Raw genomic sequence first — 20,108 nt, 5'->3', positions numbered from 1 at the left:
ACATCTGGTTCTGCTGCTGCACACGTGGCCGACTGGGTGTGGATCCCCACCAGTGCCAGTGCTCGCTCCTCAATGTTGGTCAGCTCATATGTCACTTGTGGGCCGCCACCCGTGCGCCGCTGCTCAGCCCTATTCTTCTTCTGCAAAAGGTAACAACAGCACGACATGGCATAAGATCATTGCTAGGTACTGTCACAGATACTGATACAACATATAACCAACAGATGTTATAATAATTATAACTATTATCATTATTAATCTAAAGACGTACACTGTAAGCGTAGGATTTGAGTAAAACATTACCGGTCTAACTGCAATACATCAGATCTGAATGTATTTACTTATTACACTTACAAATCCAATTATATAAATATATAAGTAAATGTAAATAAATGTAATACTTACTCTGCCGGAGCCGACAAGGTCGTTCCAGTGCTTGCGGCACTGGTTGCCCTCACACACCTCGTGCGTCACCGATGAAACCACCTCAGCGATTTCGGCCCAAATTTTCTGAGACACCTTCGGGGTGGGCGTGGGAAGCCCACCCCGGGTCAATTGACCCCTACGTGACTCCACCTCCTGCAGGAGGGCAGCATTTGCCTCGTCCGAGAATATCCTCGCTCTTTTTCGTACTCTCATCTCCAATTTCTCGCCAACCTCACTGCCCTTACCAGCCTCCTCCACCTCCACACCGTGCTATCTTGCCTCCTCCATGCCTTCCATTTTCTTAATTTTTTGTTTAACAAATATTTTTGTCTCACCAAACTAAATAGTGCTATATTTTATTATTACTCCTCACAAAAATCATTCCAACCTCCCACAACAGCCAAACAAACCACAAAGACCCAGACAACAAACCCTCACACGCTTTCTCTTCCTCTCTGCTCTGTCTCTCTCTCTTCTTCTGCGCATGTATTGATGACCCCTGACCTGAAATGCGGGAATAGACAGTTGCTATGGACACCAACATTTTACAATAGACAAACAAAATATATCGCTAACGTCCATTTCACATCGCTCCTGCTAACGCCCATTTTATAAAGTGGAAACTAGGGGATTTGAAAATGGCCGATAATCCGCCGATTTCAAAACCCATAATAAACACCAACGCTGGAAATAACGCCCATTTTTGGGCAATCTGCATAATAATGGAAAGTCTAGCCCTATGTATGTGCTGTATCTCACTTTCATTTTGGTCTCTTGTTATCTTTTTTTTATTCTGAATGAACTGTAAAAGCTGTTTCTGTATAGGAACTACATTCCATTTTCACTTTGGTGCTTGATACTAGTAATTTGTTTGTATTTGTAGAGCTCTTCCAGATGTTTCATGTACCTAGCTGTTGGGAGAGGGGGCACTGTATTGTAATTAGCTTTTGACATATGAAAGCACACGAGTATAATATATAAATGACTGGTATGCAACTAAGATATTGTTCCCTAGCTTTCAGTAATTTCAATATGTTTAACCCTTATATTCACTTAGTCCATCCTTTCTCTCAGCCAGTAGGGTGGGACAGTCTGTGCTGTGAACCACTGCAGCTCCCATATATCCCCCGCCACTTTGTTTGACAGGAAGCACTCTGTACCAGAGAGATAAATACGTCTGTGATCATTCTCATACAATTTGATTTTAACCGTTCGTATCTAAGATATTAAACCATGGTTACAACTGTACTTATAGATCAATCAAGTAGAGAGATATACACACTGTGATCTGTACTCATAATAAAAAAAACTTTAGCCCACTTTAAAACTGATTAATATTACGAGCAGGTTTGTGACCACTCGGTACTTACAGGAACAAAGTAAATAGTTGGAAACCGCTTCACAGAAGATCGAAATGTACCCTGGCTAGATAGTGAAGAAAAATCGACTTTGCCAAACCTGCAAGAAATGCACAGAATAACAATTACACTGGAGGATGTCGTGTGGATATCATTCAGATAGGAAATCCTGACGTCCCAAACCACAATAGTGATGGCCAAATTGTTTAGGAGTATCAGCATAATTCCATGACTGAACAAAACAACTTACATCCCAAATACATTTTAAAATTTAAAAAAAAAGGTTAAGACATACTTTTATAACTGTTGCAGTGACAGAGAGAGACAGTGTTAGTGGTAGGTGCAATGACCTCCATAAAATAGCTGATTGTGATATCCCATCATCTGCAGAATAATATCACATGACTCACTGATGAATTGAATTTATAATTTTTGATTTGGTATATCTTTCAATGGATTATAAATTATAAGAGTTGCTACGACTACAAATGTAGCCTAGAAAATACTGCTGGTGCTGTTAATCCATTCTTTGTTATCTACAGATGCATACATAAAATTTCAGGCTATTTGGGGACTGGCAGCACTTGCTCTGCTAGGTCCCTCTCAAAACAATTGAAAGTTCCCTGGGCCATTTTTTAAGCAGTCTCCAGCAGTCCCTTTAAGGACCACTGGTTAGGCCACCCACTGCCTGGTATAAATGGGGACAGCGTGCATAGCACAACCACCGTCCATTTCTATCTTAAAATTCCAATTGAGGTCCTTCAACCGGATTTGGATATTTATAGCCACCTCCCACGTTTCAGGCAGACAGGCTGCTCACCCATTTACAGGCTGAATGAAAATTGCATCATGCAGGCCTTGGCCGTTAATGGTATGGCCGAGATGCCATCCCCATTTTCTTTTGCTGACAGTTGAAAATAACTTGTTTTTTTATGTGAAACACAAACATTGATGAAATATTAATTTTTTTTGAAGGAAAATAATTGTTGTATAGGTTTTTATATAGATCTTACTGGGTAAAAAGATACTAATAATTAAGTGTTTAAAAGTAACAGAAATGCATAATACAATTCAAATCTTTACTTCACAAAGCGCTTGGTGTCTGCACTGAGCAGCAGTTAAATTTTTGATGAAGCGAAAAAGAAGCAGGTTAGTACTTAATAGTCACTGCCAACCTTCTGCCAGACTAGACACTGGTAAGAAAAATTGTCGTGTACTTACAAGCAGCCAATAATATTTCCAGAAAGTGATACAATCAGAGCAGATTATGTAAAACCTAAGAACATGACATAAGAAATTCCTCCTCGCCTCTATTAAGTGGCCTACCCCTTATCCTGAGACTATGCCCCCGAGTTTTAAACACTCCAGCCAGAGAAAACAACCTCTCAGCATCTGTCCTGTAAATCCCCTTCAGAATCTTGTATGTTTCAATGAGATCACCGCTCATTCTTCTAAACTCCAGGGAATATCGGCCCATTCTACACAATCTCTCATCATAAGACAGCCCTCTCATCCTAGGAATCAATCTAGTGAACGTCTGTTGTACAGCCTCCAAGGCAAGTATATCCTTCCTTGGGTAAGGAGACCAAAACTATACACAGTATTCCAGGTCTCACCAAGGCCCTGTACAATTGTAGCAAGACTTCCTTACTCATACTCCAACCCCCTTGCAATAAAGGACAACATGCATTTGCCTTCCTTATTGCTTGCTGTCCCTCATTCTAGCTTTTTGTGTTTCTTACACGAAGTCACCCACATCTCGTTGAACACAAACATTTAAAAGTTTCTCACCATTTAAAAAATATTCTGTTTTTCTATTCTTCCTACCAAAGTGACTAACTTCACATTTCCCTACATTATACTCCATCTGCCACCTTACTGCCCATTCACTTAGTCTATCTATATCCCTTTGCAGACTCTGTGTTCGCGCCACAACTTACTGTCCCATCTAGCTTTGTATCGTCAGCAAACTTAGGTACATTGCACTTGGACATCATGGTTGAGCAGTAAATTATTAGAGCATAGCTTACTGGTGTCACTGGATTAGAACTTTACAATATCACTGGGGTGGAACTTCAGACTATCACTGGGACAGAATCTCATGATATCATTGGAGCAGAGTTTCATAGAGACATAGAAACATAGAAACAGTGGATGAATTGGTGATCATTTTCCAACAGTCTATCGACTCCGGATCAGTTCCTATGGACTGGAGGGTAGCTAATGTAACACTACTTTTTAAGAAAGGAGGGAGAGAGAAAACGGGTAATTATAGACCGGTTAGCCTGATATCGGTAGTGGGAAAAATGTTGGAATCGATTATTAAAGATGAAATAGCAGCCCATTTGGAAAGAAGTGGAAAGAAAGGAAAGATAGATTATGAAAGTATACTTGCGCAAAACATAAAAACAGATAGTAAAAGCTTTTACCGATATATAAAACGGAAGAGAGTGACTAAAGTAAATGTTGGTACCTCAGAAGATGAGAAGGGGGATTTAATAATGGGAAATGAGGAAATGGCTGAGACCTTAAACAATTATTTTGCTTCGGTCTTCACAGTGGAAGACACAAAAACCATGCCAAAAATTGCTGGTCACGGGAATGTGGGAAGGGAGGACCTTGAGACAATCACTATCACTAGGGGGGGTAGTGCTGGACAGGCTAATGGGACTCAAGGTAGACAAGTCCCCTGGTCCTGATGAAATGCATCCCAGGGTATTAAAAGAGATGGCGGAAGTTATACCAGATGCATTCGTTATAATCTACCAAAATTCTCTGGACTCTGGGGAGGTACCAGCGGATTGGAAAGTAGCTAATGTAACGCCTCTGTTTAAAAAAGGGGGGCAGACAAAAGGCAGGTAACTATAGGCCGGTTAGTTTAACATCTGTAGTGGGGAAAATGCTTGAAGCTATCATTAAGGAAGAAATAGCGGGACATCTAGGTAGGAATAATGCAATCAAGCAGATGCAACATGGATTTATGAAGGGGAAATCATGTTCAACTAATTTATTGGAATTCTTTGAGGATATAACGAGCATGGTGGATAGAAGTGTACCGATGGATGTGGTGTATTTAGATTTCCAAAAGGCATTTGATAAGGTGCCACACAAAAGGTTACTGCAGAAGAGAAAGGTACGCGGAGTCAGAGAAAATGTATTAGCATGGATTGATAATTGGCTGGCTAACAGAAAGCAGAGAGTCGGGATAAATGGGTCCTTTTCGGGTTGGAAATCGATGGTTAGCGGTGTGCCACAGGGATCGGTGCTGGGACTACAACCATTTACAATATACATAGATGACCTGGAAGAGGGGACAGAGTGTAGTGTAACAAAATTTGCAGATGGCACAAAGATTAGTGGGAAAGCGGGTTGTGTAGAGGACACAGAGAGGCTGCAAAGAGATTTAGATAGGTTAAGCGAATGGGCTAAGGTTTGGCAGATGGAATACAATGTTGGAAAATGTGAGGTCATCCACCCTGGAAAAAAAAACAGTAAAAGGGAATATTATTTGAATGGGGAGAAATTACAACATGCTACGGTGCAGAGGGACCTGGGAGTCCTTGTGCATGAATCCCAAAAAGTTAGTTTGCAGGTGCAGCAGGTAATCAGGAAGGCGAATGGAATGTTGGCCTTCATTGCGAGAGGGATGGAGTACAAAAGCAGGGCGGTCCTGCTGCAACTATACAGGGTATTGGTGAGGCCACACCTGGAGTACTGTGTGCAGTTTTGGTCACCTTACTTAAGGAAGGATATACTAGCTTTGGATGGGGTACAGAGACGATTCACTAGGCTGATTCCGGAGATGAGGGGGTTACCTTATGATGATAGATTGAGTAGACTGGGTCTTTACTCGTTGGAGTTCAGAAGGATGAGGGGTGATCTTATAGAAACATTTAAAATAATGAAAGGGATAGACAAGATAGAGGCAGAGAGGTTGTTTCCACTGGTCGGAGAGACTAGAACTAGGGGGCACAGTCTCAAAATACGGGGGAGCCAATTTAAAACCGAGTTGAGAAGGAATTTCTTCTCCCAGAGGGTTGTGAATCTGTGAAATTGTCTGCCCAAGGAAGCAGTTGAGGCTAGCTCATTGAATGTATTCAAATCACAGATAGATAGATTTTTAACCAATAAGGGAATTAAGGGTTACGGGGAGCGGGCGGGTAAGTGGAGCTGAGTCCACGGCCAGATCAGCCATGATCTTTTTGAATGGCGGAGCAGGCTCGAGGGGCTAGATGGCCTACTCCTGTTCCTAATTCTTATGTTCCTATGTTCTTATGACAGGATCGGTCCAAGTCAGCATGGATTTGTGAAAGGGAAATCATGCTTGACAAATCTTCTAGAATTTTTTGTGGATGTAACTGGTAGAGTGGACAAGGGAGAAGCAGTGGATATGGTGTATTTGGACTTTCAAAAGGCTTTTGACAAGGTCCCACACAAGAGATTAGTGTGCAAAATTAAAGCACATGGTATTGGGGGTAATGTACTGACGTGGATAGAGAACTGGTTGGCAGACAGGAAGCAGAGAGTCGGGATAAACGGGTCCTTTTCAGAATGGCAGGCAGTGACTAGTGGGGTGCCGCAGGGCTCAGTGCTGGGACCCCAGCTATTTACAATATACATTAATGATTTAGATGAAGGAATTGAGTGTAATATCTCCAAGTTTGCAGATGACACTAAGCTGGGTGGCGGTGTGAGTTGTGATGAGGACGCTAAGAGGCTGCAGGGTGACTTGGACAGGTTAGGTGAGTGGGCAAACTCATGGCAGATGCAGTATAATGTGGATAAATGTGAGGTTATTCACTTTGGTGGCAAAAACACGAAGGCACAATATTATCTGAATGGTGGCAGATTAGGAAAAGGGGAGGTGCAACGAGACCTGGGTGTCATGGTACATCAGTCATTGAAAGTTGGCATGCATGTACAGCAGGCGGTGAAGAAGGCAAATGGCATGTTGGCCTTCATAGCGAGGGGATTTGAGTGTAGGATGGGGGGATGTCTTACTACAGTTGTACAGGGCCTTGGTGAGGCCACACCTTGAATATTGTGTACAGTTTTGGTCTCCTAATCTGAGGAAGGACATTCTTGCTATTGAGGGAGTGCAGCGAAGGTTCACCAGACTGATGCCCTTGATAAGAGAACTGACATATGAAGAAAGATTGGATCGACTAGGCTGATATTCAATGGAATTTAGAAGAGAAGGGATTTCATAGAAACATATAAAATTCTGACTGGATTGGAGAGGTTAGATGCAGGAAGAATGTTCCCGATGTTCGGGAAGTTCAGAACCAGGGGTCACAGTCTAAGGATAAGGGGTAAGCCATTTAGGACCGAGATGAGGAGAAACTTCTTCACTCAACAGAGTTGTGAGCATGTGGAATTCTCTGCCACAGAAAGTTGTTAAGGCCAGTTCATTAGATATATTCAAAACGGAGTTAGATGTGGCCCTTACAGCTAAAGGGATCAAAGGGTATCGAGAGAAAGCAGGAATGGGGTACTGAAGTGCATGATCAGCCATGATCATATTGAATGGTGGTGCAGGCTCAAAAGGCCGAATGGCCTACTTCTGCGCCTATTTTCTTTGTTTCTGTGTTTCTATACATGCCTTAGAGGCAGTGAAACGAAGGTTCACTAGATTGATCCCTGGGCATGAGGAGAGATTGAGTAGATTTTGTCTATACTCTCTGCAGTTTAGAAGAATGAGAAGTGATCTCATTGAAACATATAAACTTCTGAGGGTGATTGACAGGGTAGAGCTTAAGAGGCCGTTTCCCCTGGCTGGCTCAGGATAAGGGTTTGGTCATTTAAGACTGAGATGAGGAGGAATTTCTTCACTCAGAGGGTTATGAATCTTTGGAATTCTCTTCTCCAAAGGGCTGTGGATGCTGTGTCATTGAGCATATTCACAGCTGAGATAAATAGATTTTTGGACTCTAGGGAAATCAAGGGATATGGGGATTGGGCAGGAAAGTGGAGTTGAGGTCGAAGATCAGCCATGATATTATTGAATGGCAGAGTCAGCTCAAAAGGCCGTATGGCCTACTCCTGCTCCTAATTGTTATGTTCTTATGTTTAAACCTTTTTTCAAATCCTTTAAATGGCAATGTGTACCCTTCTTCCCTTAGAGATCCTATCATTCTATCCTTGCAACAACATAACCTCTTAAACTTGGTAGGCAATGCCAATAGAAAGCAGGAAAGAGGTACTGAGGGAATGATCAGCCATGATCTTATTGAATGGTGGTGCAGGCTCGAAGGGCCGAATGGCCTACTCCTGCCTCTATTTTCTATGTTTCTATGTTTCTATGAGAGATCTACCACTTTAAATATATATACAAAACAGCTGGACATGCGCCAAACATGTATTATAGTTGTTGGATGTACAGGTGTTTTGTTACCAATTGCATTTAGGTACCAATTATGAAAGTGAATAGTGGTGTTCATGGAAGAGCGGCAGTGGTGTTATGGAGAGGGTCTTGGAGGAAACACAGGTGGTGTCAGTGAGGAATGCATCTTGAGAGATGGCAACACCAAGGAAGGGTATCGTGGTCGGAAGAAAGTATCAGCACCTTCTAAAAGAGCAGTGAAACTGAGAATGTACTGGAAGTTTGATCTGACTAACATCAGCTCACTGCTGTATTTTGTTTGTTTAAGTGTGTTATCTCTGTACCTCTCATGGAGAGTGCAGTCACACTTACCGGGCTGATGACCTTTCAAACACAGGAGTTCTTAAGTTGTAAGATGCTGCAGAAAGGGTGCCCTGCAAAAGATCATTGATAAAATAAATCTTTACACAATGGATACATTTAGTATCACAGAACTTCTTATTAATTTAGCTATTATCTATATATTTTTAAATTATGTATAACATGTGCTATCACATATTTCATGTGACACTTTTGTGAAACATTTCCTGTAATGTTTCTATTTCATTCTTAACCGTAGGTAAATTTACTTTAACCTGTGCAAATTTACTAATTAACTTTATTCTGCCATTCTTCCTGCGTGATTGATTCCAAACACAACCCTATCTCCTGTTTTCTCAGGAGATGCAGCAGACCAAAATAAACTAAAAACATTTACATTGCTTCAAGCTGTAGGAAAGTTTAAGCTTTTTAAACAATGGTACTTACAAGTGGAATAATTTACCTCCTGCACTCTTATAGATGCAAAGCAATCTTGACATGCTGTAATTTTCAGCTCCTTCTTAACAAGGACAAATGGCTCACAGTGTCTCCACTTGTTAATTGACATGTCAATGAAACAAACGAGGGTTCACATCTGCAACCTAACTTGTAAGTGAACCGAACATTAATTTCAAGAAGGATGTGTTTTTTTTTGTACTAACTGAAAGGCAGCCGTTTCTCTGATTGGCTCTCCATTATCACATGATCTATTGCTAATCGGTCCCCTTGGAGGATAAGCCACACCCTGAAGTTCCTCTGGAATGTGTAACTGGAACTGCCCAGCCGAAGTTCTGATTGACTTTCCAATTTGTAATTCGATCCATTTTGACTTCAGAAGCCACAGAGGATAGATCTCCCCAAAGTTCCAGCTGAAGTCCCTTACCCCAGCGTAAGTGCTGCCTCCCACAGCCGATGTCCCTTGCCCCAGCGCAAGTGCATCCCTCCCCGAGTTGAAAATCTTTACCCGCTCCCTCCCCCAGCCATAGATGGGGCATTGTGTGCGGATTGTTAACAGGTTTATTGGGTATGAAGTGAATAGTGACAGTGTCATGACTTCCGGATTTCATCCACCACAACATTGTCCCTTGTAACACATGCACTGAGCTTGCATGCACCAGGGGGTTGGAAGATCGTGATCCGACTTCCATGACTTCCTTCCGATTCCACCACCCCTCCCCCACCTGTGTCTCTCTCTCCCCTCCTCCCCAGTGCTCTCTCTCCCCCCTGGTGTGCTCTCTCTCCTAACACCCGCCCCCCTCCACCCCCAGGCTCTCTCTCCCCGCTCGGGGCTTGCGGAGCTGCGGGAGACTCAGCGGATGCGTTCGGCTGCTCGGGCCTCGGGGCTGCTTCTGGATGGATCGGAGGCAACGTGGTGTTTCAGCTCAGGCGTTGGGTGGGGGGGGTGGAGATGGGAGAGGAGGACGCATGCGCAGAAAAGGATCAGTGGGAATTGCACTGGGGGGGGGCGGGGGGAGTTGGTGATATTTGTCCTAACTCTTGCTTCTGCGCATGCGCAGAAGGCGATTTAGTACAAATAGTTACTCCGTTTCAAGAATGCCAAGCAATTACACTTTCGAGACTTAAAGGGAAACACAACTACATTCTGGCTTACAGTTGATATTTATTCCTAGCCTGCAATTCCCTGGATGCCTCAGTCTAAGCATATGCAGTATTTCCCAGCATGTGTCAATATGATTCTCTAACTCAAACTCACTGTGTGTGTGTGCCCTTGTGAGATAAAATCTCTCGACTTTCAAAAAGCATTTGATAAGGTACCACATAATAGACTTGGTAGCAAAACTGAAGCCCATGGTATTAAAGGGCATCATCACCATCATAGAAACATAGAAACATAGAAAATAGGTGCAGGATTAGGCCATTCAGCCCTTCTAGCCTGCACCGCCATTCAATGAGTTCATGGCTGAACATGAAACTTCAGTACCCGATTCCTGCTTTCTCGCCATACCCCTTGATCCCCCGAGTAGTAAGGACTTCATCTAACTCCCTTTTGAATATATTTAGTGAATTGGCCTCAACTACTTTCTGTGGTAGAGAATTCCACAGGTTCACCACTCTCTGGGTGAAGAAGTTTCTTCTCATCTCGGTCCTAAATGGCTTACCCCTTATCCTTAGACTGTGACCCCTGGTTCTGGACTTCCCCAACATTGTGAACATTCTTCCTGCATCTAACCTGTCTAAACCCGTCAGAATTTTAAACGTTTCTATGAGGTCCCCTCTCATTCTTCTGAACTCCAGTGAATACAAGCCCAGTTGATCCAGTCTTTCTTGATAGGTCAGTCCCACCATCCCAGGAATCAGTCTGGTAAATCTTCGCTGCACTCCCTCAATAGCAAGAATGTCCTTCCTCAAGTTAGGAGACCAAAACTGTACACAATACTCCAGGTGTGGCCTCACCAAGGCCATGTACAACTGTAGCAACACCTCCCTGCCCCTGTACTCAAATCCCCTTGCTATGAAGGCCAACATGCCATTTGCTTTCTTAACTGCCTGCTGTACCTGCATGCCAACCTTCAATGACTGATGTACCATGACACCCAGATCTCGTTGCACCTCCCCTTTTCCTAATCTGTCACCATTCAGATAATAGTCTGTCTCTCTGTTTTTACCACCAAAGTGGATAACCTCACATTTATCCACATTATACTTCATCTGCCATGCATTTGCCCACTCACCTAACCTATTCAAGTCACTCTGCAGCCTCATAGCATCCTCCTCGCAGCTCACACTGCCACCCAACTTAGTGTCATCCGCAAATTTGGAGATATTACATTTAATCCCCTTGTCTAAATCATTAATGTACAATGTAAACAGCTGGGGCCCCAGCACAGAACCTTGCGGTACCCCACTAGTCACTGCCTGCCATTCTGAAAAGTACCCATTTACTCCTACTCTTTGCTTCCTGTCTGCCAACCAGTTCTCAATCCACGTCAGCACACTACCCCCAATCCCATGTGCTTTAACTTTGCACATTAATCTCTTGTGTGGGACCTTGTCGAAAGCCTTCTGAAAGTCCAAATATACCACATCAACTGGTTCTCCTTTGTCCACTTTATTGGAAACATCCTCAAAAAATTCCAGAAGATTTGTCAAGCATGATTTCCCTTTCACAAATCCATGCTGACTTGGACCTATCATGTCACCATTTTCCAAATGCGCTGCTATGACATCCTTAATAATTGATTCCATCATTTTACTCACTACTGAGGTCAGGCTGACCGGTCTATAATTCCCTGTTTTCTCTCTCCCTCCTTTTTTAAAAAGTGGGGTTACATTGGCTGCCCTCCACTCGATAGGAACTGATCCAGAGTCAATGGAATGTTGGAAAATGACTGTCAATGCATCCGCTATTTCCAAGGCCACCTCCTTAAGTACTCTGGGATGCAGTCCATCAGGCCCTGGGGATTTATCGGCCTTCAATCCCATCAATTTCCCCAACACAATTTCCCGACTAATAAAGATTTCCCTCAGTTCCCCCTCCTTACTCGACCCTCTGGCCCCTTTTATATCCGGAAGGTTGTTTGTATCCTCCTTAGTGAATACTGAACCAAAGTACTTGTTCAATTGGTCTGCCATTTCTTTGTTCCCCGTTATGACTTCCCCTGATTCTGACTGCAGGGGACCTACATTTGTCTTTACTAACCTCTTTCTCTTTACATACCTATAGAAACTTTTGCAATCCGCCTTAATGTTCCCTGCAAGCTTCTTCTCGTACTCCATTTTCCCTGCCCTAATCAAACCCTTTGTCCTCCTCTGCTGAGTTCTAAATTTCTCCCAGTCCCTAGGTTCGCTGCTATTTCTGGCCAATTTGTATGCCACTTCCTTGGCTTTAATATTTTCCCTGATTTCTCTAGATAGCCACGGTTGAGCCACCTTCCCTTTTTTATTTTTACGCCAGACAGGAATGTACAATTGTTGTAATTCATCCATGCGGTCTCTAAATGTCTGCCATTGCCCATCCACAGTCAATCCCTTAAGTATCATTCGCTAATCTATCCTAGCCAATTCACGCCTCATACCTTCAAAGTTACCCTTCTTTAAGTTCTGGACCATGGTCTCTGAATTAACTGTTTCATTCTCCATCCTAATGCAGAATTCCACCATATTATGGTCACTCTTCCCCAAGGGGCCTCGCACAATGAGATTGCTAATTAATCCTCTCTCATTACACAACACCCAGTCTAAGATGGCCTCCCCCCTAGTTGGTTCCTCGACATATTGGTCTAGAAAACCATCCCTTATGCACTCCAGGAAATCCTCCTCCACCGTATTGCTTCCAGTTTGGCTAGACCAATCTATGTGCATATTAAAGTCACCCATTATAACTGCTGCACCTTTATTGCATGCACCCCTAATTTCCTGTTTGATGCCCTCCCCAACATCACTACGACTGTTTGGAGGTCTGTACACAACTCCCACTAACGTTTTTTGCCCTTTGGTGTTCTGCAGCTCTACCCATATAGATTCCACATCATCCAAGCTAATAGAAACATAGAAAATAGGTGCAGGAGTAGGCCATTCAGCCCTTCTAGCCTGCACCGCCATTCAATGAGTTCATGGCTGAACATGCAACTTCAGTACCCCCTTCCTGCTTTCTCGCCATAACCCTTGATACCCCGGACTTCATCTAACTCCCTTTTGAATATATTTAGTGAATTGGCCTCAACTACTTTCTGTGGTAGAGAATTCCACAGGTTCACCACTCTCTGGGTGAAGAAGTTTCTCCTCATCTCGGTCCTAAATGGCTTACCCCTTATCCTCAGACTGTGACCCCTGGTTCTGGACTTCCCTAACATTGGGAACATTCTTCCTGCATCTAACCTGTCTAAACCCGTCAGAATTTTAAACGTTTCTATGAGGTCCCCTCTCATTCTTCTGAACTCCAGTGAATACAAGCCCAGTTGATCCAGTCTTTCTTGATAGGTCAGTCCCGCCATCCCGGGAATCAGTCTGGTGAATCTTCGCTGCACTCCCTCAATAGCAAGAATGTCCTTCCTCAAGTTAGGAGACCAAAACTGTACACAATACTCCAGGTGTGGCCTTACCAAGGCCCTGTACAACTGTAGCAACACCTCCCTGCCCCTGTACTCAAATCCCCTCGCTATGAAGGCCAACATGCCATTTGCTTTCTTAACCGCCTGCTGTACCTGCATGCCAACCTTCAATGACTGATGTACCATGACACCCAGGTCTCGTTGCACCTTCCCTTTTCCTAATCTGTCACCATTCAGATAATAGTCTGTCTCTCTGTTTTTACCACCAAAGTGGATAACCTCACATTTATCCACATTATACTTCATCTGCCATGCATTTGCCCACTCACCTAACCTATCCAAGTCACTCTGCAGCCTAATAGCATCCTCCTCGCAGCTCACACTGCCACCCAACTTAGTGTCATCCACAAATTTGGAGATACTGCATTTAATCCCCTTGTCTAAATCATTAATGTACAATGTAAACAGCTGGGGCCCCAGCACAGAACCTTGCGGCACCCCACTAGTCGCTGCCTGCCATTCTGAAAAGTACCCGTTTACTCCTACTCTTTGCTTCCTGTCTGACAACCAGTTCTCAATCCACGTCAGCACACTACCCCCAATCCCATGTGCTTTAACTTTGCACATTAATCTCCTGTGTGGGACCTTGTCGAAAGCCTTCTGAAAGTCCAAATATACCACATCAACTGGTTCTCCTTTGTCCACTTTAATGGAAACATCCTCAAAAAATTCCAGAAGATTTGTCAAGCATGATTTCCCTTTCACAAATCCATGCTGACTTGGACCTATCATGTCACCATTTTCCAGATGCACTGCTATGACATCCTTAATAATTGATTCCATCATTTTACCCACTACTGAGGTCAGGCTGACCGGTCTATAATTCCCTGTTTTCTCTCTCCCTCCTTTTTTAAAAAGTGGGGTTACATTGGCTACCCTCCACTCCATAGGAACTGATCCAGAGTCAATGGAATGTTGGAAAATGACTGTCAATGCATCCGCTATTTCCAAGGCCACCTCCTTAAGTACTCTGGGATGCAGTCCATCAGGCCCTGGGGATTTATCGGCCTTCAATCCCATCAATTTCCCCAACACAATTTCCCGACTAATAAAGATTTCCCTCAGTTCCCCCTCCTTACTCGACCCTCTGACCCCTTTTATATCCGGAAGGTTGTTTGTATCCTCCTTAGTGAATACCGAACCAAAGTACTTGTTCAATTGGTCTGCCATTTCTTTGTTCCCCGTTATGACTTCCCCTGATTCTGACTGCAGGGGACCTACGTTTGTCTTTACTAACCTTTTTCTCTTTACATACCGATAGAAACTTTTGCAATCCGCCTTAATGTTCCCTGCAAGCTTCTTCTCGTACTCCATTTTCCCTGCCCTAATCAAACCCTTTGTCCTCCTCTGCTGAGTTCTAAATTTCTCCCAGTCTTTCCTAACTATTACATTAATCTCCTCTTTAACCAGCAATGCTACCCCACCTCCTTTTCCTTTTATTCTATCCTTCCTGAATGTTGAATACCCCTGGATGTTGAGTTCCCAGCCCTGATCATCCTGGAGCCACGTCTCCGTAATCCCAATCACATCATATTTGTTAACATCTATTTGCACAGTTAATTCATCCACCTTATTGCGGATACTCCTTGCATTAAGACACAAAGCCTTCAGGCTTTTTTTTTTAACACCCTTTGTCCTTTCAGAATTTTGCTGTACAGTGGCCCTTTTTGTTTTTTGCCTTGGGTTTCTCTGCCCTCCACTTTTCCTCATCTCCTTTCTGTCTTTTGCTTTTGCCTCCTTTTTGTCTCCCTCTGTCTCCCTGCATTGGTTCCCATTCCCCTGCCATATTAGTTTAACTCCTCCCCAACAGCACTAGCAAACACTCCCCCTAGGACATTGGTTCCGGTCCTGCCCAGGTGCAGACCGTCCGGTTTGTACTGGTCCCACCTCCCCCTCAACCGGTTCCAATGCCCCAGGAATTTGAATTCCTCCCTGCTGCACCACTGCTCAAGCCATGTATTCATCTGCGCTATCCTGCGATTCCTACTCTGACTAGCACGTGGCACTGGTAGCAATCCCGAGATGACTACTTTTGAGGTCCTACTTTTTAATTTAGCTCCTAGTTCCTTAAATTCGTTTCGTAGGACCTCATCCCTTTTTTTACCTATGTCGTTGGTACCAATGTGCACCACGACAATTGGCTGTTCTACCTCCCTTTTCAGAATGTCCTGCACCCGCTCCGAGACATGCTTGACCCTTGCACCAGGGAGGCAACATACCATCTTGGAGTCTCGGTTGCGGCCGCAGCAACGCCTATCTATTCCCCTCACCATTGAATCCCCTATCACTATCGCTCTCCCACTCTTTTTCCTGCCCTACTGTGCAGCAGAGCCAGCCACGGTGCCATGAACTTGACTTCTGCTGCCTTCCCCTGATGAGTCATCCCCCTCAACAGTATTCAAAGCAGTGTACCTGTCCCTCGGAATCGAGGAAGACTTGCTTCCACTCCAAAAGTGTGGCTGAACAGTCCAATACGAGAGCCACAGACTCTGTCACAGGTGGGACAGACATTCGTCGGGGAAAGGGGGGTAGGACTGATTTGCCACACACTCCTTCTGCTGCCTGCGGCTGACCTCTTCACGCTCACGGTGTTGAGATTCAAAGAGATCAACGCCCTCCCAGATGCACTTTCTCCACCTAGGGTGTCTTCGGCCAGGGACTCCCAGGTGTCAGTGGTGATGTTGCACTTTACCAGGAAGGCTTTGAAGGTGTCCTTGTAGCATTTCCGGTGCCCACCTTTGGCTCATTTGTGGTGAAGGAGCATTTGCTCAGGGAGTCTCGTGTCTGGCATGTGAACTATGTGACCTGCCCAGCGGAGCTGATCAAGTGTGGTCAGTGCTTCAATGTTGGGGATGTTAGCCTGGACGAGGAATTTGATGTTGGTGCATCTGTCCTCCCAGGGGATTTGCAGGATCTTGCGGAGACATCGTTGGTGATATATCTCCAGCGACTTGAGGTGTCTTCTGTACATCATCCATGCCTCTGATCCATACAGGAGGGCGGGTATTACTACAGCCCTGTCGACCATGAGCTTGGTGGTATATTTGAGGGCCTGGTCTTCGAACACTCTTTTCCTCAGGCGGCCAAAGGCTGCACTGGTGCACTGGAGGCAACGTTGAATCTCCGCATCAATGTCTGCCTTTGTTGATAAGAGGCTCCCGAGGCATGGGAAGTGGTCCACGTTGTCGAGGGCCGCACCGTGAATCTTGATGACTGGGGGGCAGTGCAGTGCAACGAGGACAGGCTGGTGGAGGACCTTTGTCTTACGGATATTTAGCGTAAGGCCCATGCTTTCGTACACCTTAGTAAATACGTTGACTATGTCCTAGAGTTCAGCCTCTGTATGTGCGCAGACGCAGGCATCGTCCGCGTACTGTAGCTCGACGACAGAGGTTGGGGTGGTCTCGGACCTGGCCTGGAGATGGCGAAGGTTGAACAGGTTCCCACTGGTTCTGTAGTTTCGTTCCACTCCAGTGGGGAACTTGTTGACTGTGAGGTGGAGCATGGCAGCAAGGAAGATTGAGAAGAGGGTTGGAGCGATGATGCAGCCCTGTTTGACCCCGATCCGGACGTGGATTGGGTCTATAATGGATCGGCTGGTAAGGATCACAGCCTGCATGTCGTCGTGGAGCAGGCGAAGGATGTTGACAAACTTTAGGGGGCATCCAAAACAGAGGAGGACTCTCCATAAGCCCTCATGGTTGATAGTGTCAAAGGCCTTTGTAAGATCGAAAAAGGCCATGTATAAGGGCTGGCGCTGCTCCCTGCATTTTTCCTGCAGCTGTCGTGCTGCAAAGATCATGTCCGCACTGTGATTCCGGGAGGAGCTCCTCGGCCACAGGGAGAAGACGGTTGAGGAGAACTCTAGCGACAACCTTCCCAGTGGCTGATAGCAGGGAGATTCCCCTGTCGTTGCCACAGTCGGACTTGTCCCCCTTTTTAAAGATGGTCACGATCACTGCATCTCTGAGATCTCCCGGCATGCTCTCCCTCCAAATGAGAGAGGAGGTCATGTATCCACGCCAACAGTGCCTCTCCGCCATACTTTAACACCTCAGCAGGAATTTCATCCGCACCCGTAGCCTTGTTATTCTTGAGCAGTTTTATGGCTTTGCCTACCTCGTGTAGTGTTGGGGTTTCACTTAGGTGGCAGGTCGCATGCTGCGGGATCGAGTTGAGAACACTCGAGTCAAAGGCAGAGTCTCGACTGAGGAGATCTTCAAAGTGCTCCTTCCAGCGGGCCTTGACAGCCTCGGTGTCCTTGATGAGTGTTTCCACGTTCTTGGCCAGGAGCGGGGTGGGGCCTTGGGAGTTTGGACCGTAGGTGGCCTTGACTGAAATGAAGAAGCCTCGCATATCATGGCTGTCGGCCAGTTGTTGTATCTCCTGTGCTTTCTCCATCCACCACCTGTCCTTTAGGTCCCGGTTTTTTTTGTTGGACCTCAGCCTTGAGCCGTCTGTAACATTACTTTGCAGCTCCCGAGTTGGGTTGTTGCTTGAGGCTCAGAAATGCTCTGCGCTTATTAAAGGGCAGTGGCTGTGTGAAATTGGCTAGCGATCAGAAAGCAGCGAGTAGTGGTAAATGGTTGTGTTTCAGACTGGAGGAAAGTGTGCCCTGGGGGTTGGTGTTCGGACCACTGCTCTTTTTGATATATATTAATGACCTGCACTTGGATATACAAGGCATAATTTCAAAGTTTGCAGATGACACAAAACTCAGAAATGTAGTAAACAGTGCGGAGAATAGTAACAGACATCCGGAGGACATATATGGGCCCAAGTTTCCCGAATAGAAAATAATGGCGCTCACTCAAATGGACGCCCTTTTTTTTTGGCCCCATCAACGCTGAAAATAAAAATCCTAAGTTTTCTTCCAGCATGCGCACCTTCTGGTGCCAGTGCTACCCGAGTCGATCTTGCAGGGCGGGCTTCCAGTGTGCACCTGAAATGCACAGCGCAAGCGCTCAAAAAAAAGCGGCCTATTAAAAAACAAAAAAAAAATTTTTAAACGCACTGCGCATCTCTTCACAGAAAATTATGGTTTATTTTATGTTTGCAATATTGATAGGTCTTAGTTTAGGATTAATAGCAGTAACTCCTAACCTTTCGCCTTATTTTGCAACATACGGTTTAGTAGTGGCAGCTGGGATTGGATGTGGTTTGTTGGGCACGGTGGGTCTTTTTTATCTTTAGTATTGTTTTTAATTTATTTGGGAGGAATGTTAGTGGTATTCACTTATACAGCAGCAGATGCCATTATTGAATCAATAAACACTTCCCATTTAAACTCCTGGACTTTCCTCCCCCCCCCCCCCGCCCCCCCCATTATGACGGTGGGAGGAAGCGCGAGATAAAAGTTTGCTGGATGGAACGCTTAGCTGTTAATTAAGATTTTATAGGTACGAAGGTATTTTCGCTGATCTAATTATTACATCCAACCTTCCACCATCAAAAATGCAAATCATAACTATAGCCCTACTACTTAAATTATCTGCTCTTAACTTTAATCAAAATGTTTTTAAGATCCAGAATTGCTGGAGCACACTTTAGGCTAGGGGCTTGTGTCTGTGCTTTAATAATTATCTATGAGGAATCCGTTCAGCGGGGATAGAAGCAGGCCAGCGCTGATTTCTCGAACTGCAGGTAAGGGTTTTCCCTACGGTACTTCGAGGGACTGTGCGCCGGTTTGAAAAATGTTGTTGCCGGGGAAAGTTGACCTTATGCCCAGAAATGGCGCGCAACCTTCTTTTACAGATACACCAGCACCAGACTGTATGGCGCCAAACATTCTGGTGCTGGTAATAGATGCCGGCGCCCCAAAATTGGGGAATCTTCAACTGAGCTTCAGCGCCAAAAAAAAAATCACTGATGGCGCCTGTAAAGTCCTGTCTCCTCAGGACAGATTCACACGAGGCATGTAGTGAAGTCAAGGTCACTCTGGACCTGCACCTTTATTTCACAGCTCTGGAATGCTGCACTTGCCTGAGACCTGTCCTTATATACCTGTCTCTTGCAAGTGCACCCCTGGTGGTAAGGTATGCTGGTGGTTACAGGTCATATCTTATTACAGTCATGTATAGCATGTTAGGATACAGTTATATATAATAATGTAAGATACATGACATCACCCTCCCCCAAGGTCTTATTGCCTTTATAGATTCAGTCTCTCAGGTGGTCTACGCTTTTGCGTGGAGCGTCTGAGTTGTGGTTCAGTTGTTTGCCTTGGTGTCTGTTTTTCTTTGGGTGTGGTTGCTGGTATCTCGCCTGGGCTGTCTGTTTCGATTGGTGTGATTGTTGTTGACTCACCTGGGCTGTCTGTTGGGATTGCCCTTTCCTCAGGTTGTTCCCTCTGTCTGTCCACCAGGTGTGGTGCGAGTTCCACATTGTAGTCTGCCTCTGGTTCCACGGTGTTGTTGGTAAATCTGCTTTTGACTTGGTCTGCATGCCTCCGGCAGGTTTTGCCATTGTCCATTTGTACTACCAGTAGCCTGTTTCCTTCCTTGCCTGTTACTGTCCCTGCAAGCCATTTGGGACCCCTGGCATAGTTTAGTACAAACACTTTGTCCCCTA

General features: G+C 44.8%; 1 protein-coding gene across 5 annotated transcripts in view; it reads right to left on the bottom strand.

The window, feature by feature from the left end:
• The window catches only part of stpg4 (sperm-tail PG-rich repeat containing 4), a 126,156-nt gene that overhangs the window by 63,296 nt on the left and 42,752 nt on the right, over positions 1-20,108 (bottom strand). For all 5 annotated transcript variants that reach the window (XM_070889333.1, XM_070889334.1, XM_070889332.1 and 2 more), the window contains 2 exons: positions 8,479-8,540; positions 1,797-1,884 (listed from right to left, as the gene is read on the bottom strand). In XM_070889333.1, the coding sequence (XP_070745434.1) occupies positions 1,797-1,884; positions 8,479-8,540 (150 nt within the window). The remainder of the gene's footprint in view (positions 1-1,796; positions 1,885-8,478; positions 8,541-20,108) is intronic.

This window comes from Pristiophorus japonicus, chromosome 9 (assembly GCF_044704955.1).
Source record: "Pristiophorus japonicus isolate sPriJap1 chromosome 9, sPriJap1.hap1, whole genome shotgun sequence".
Lineage (NCBI taxonomy): Eukaryota > Metazoa > Chordata > Chondrichthyes > Pristiophoridae > Pristiophorus > Pristiophorus japonicus.
Note: the sequence above shows the minus strand (reverse complement) of the source record. Positions and strands in the feature narration are given on the sequence as shown.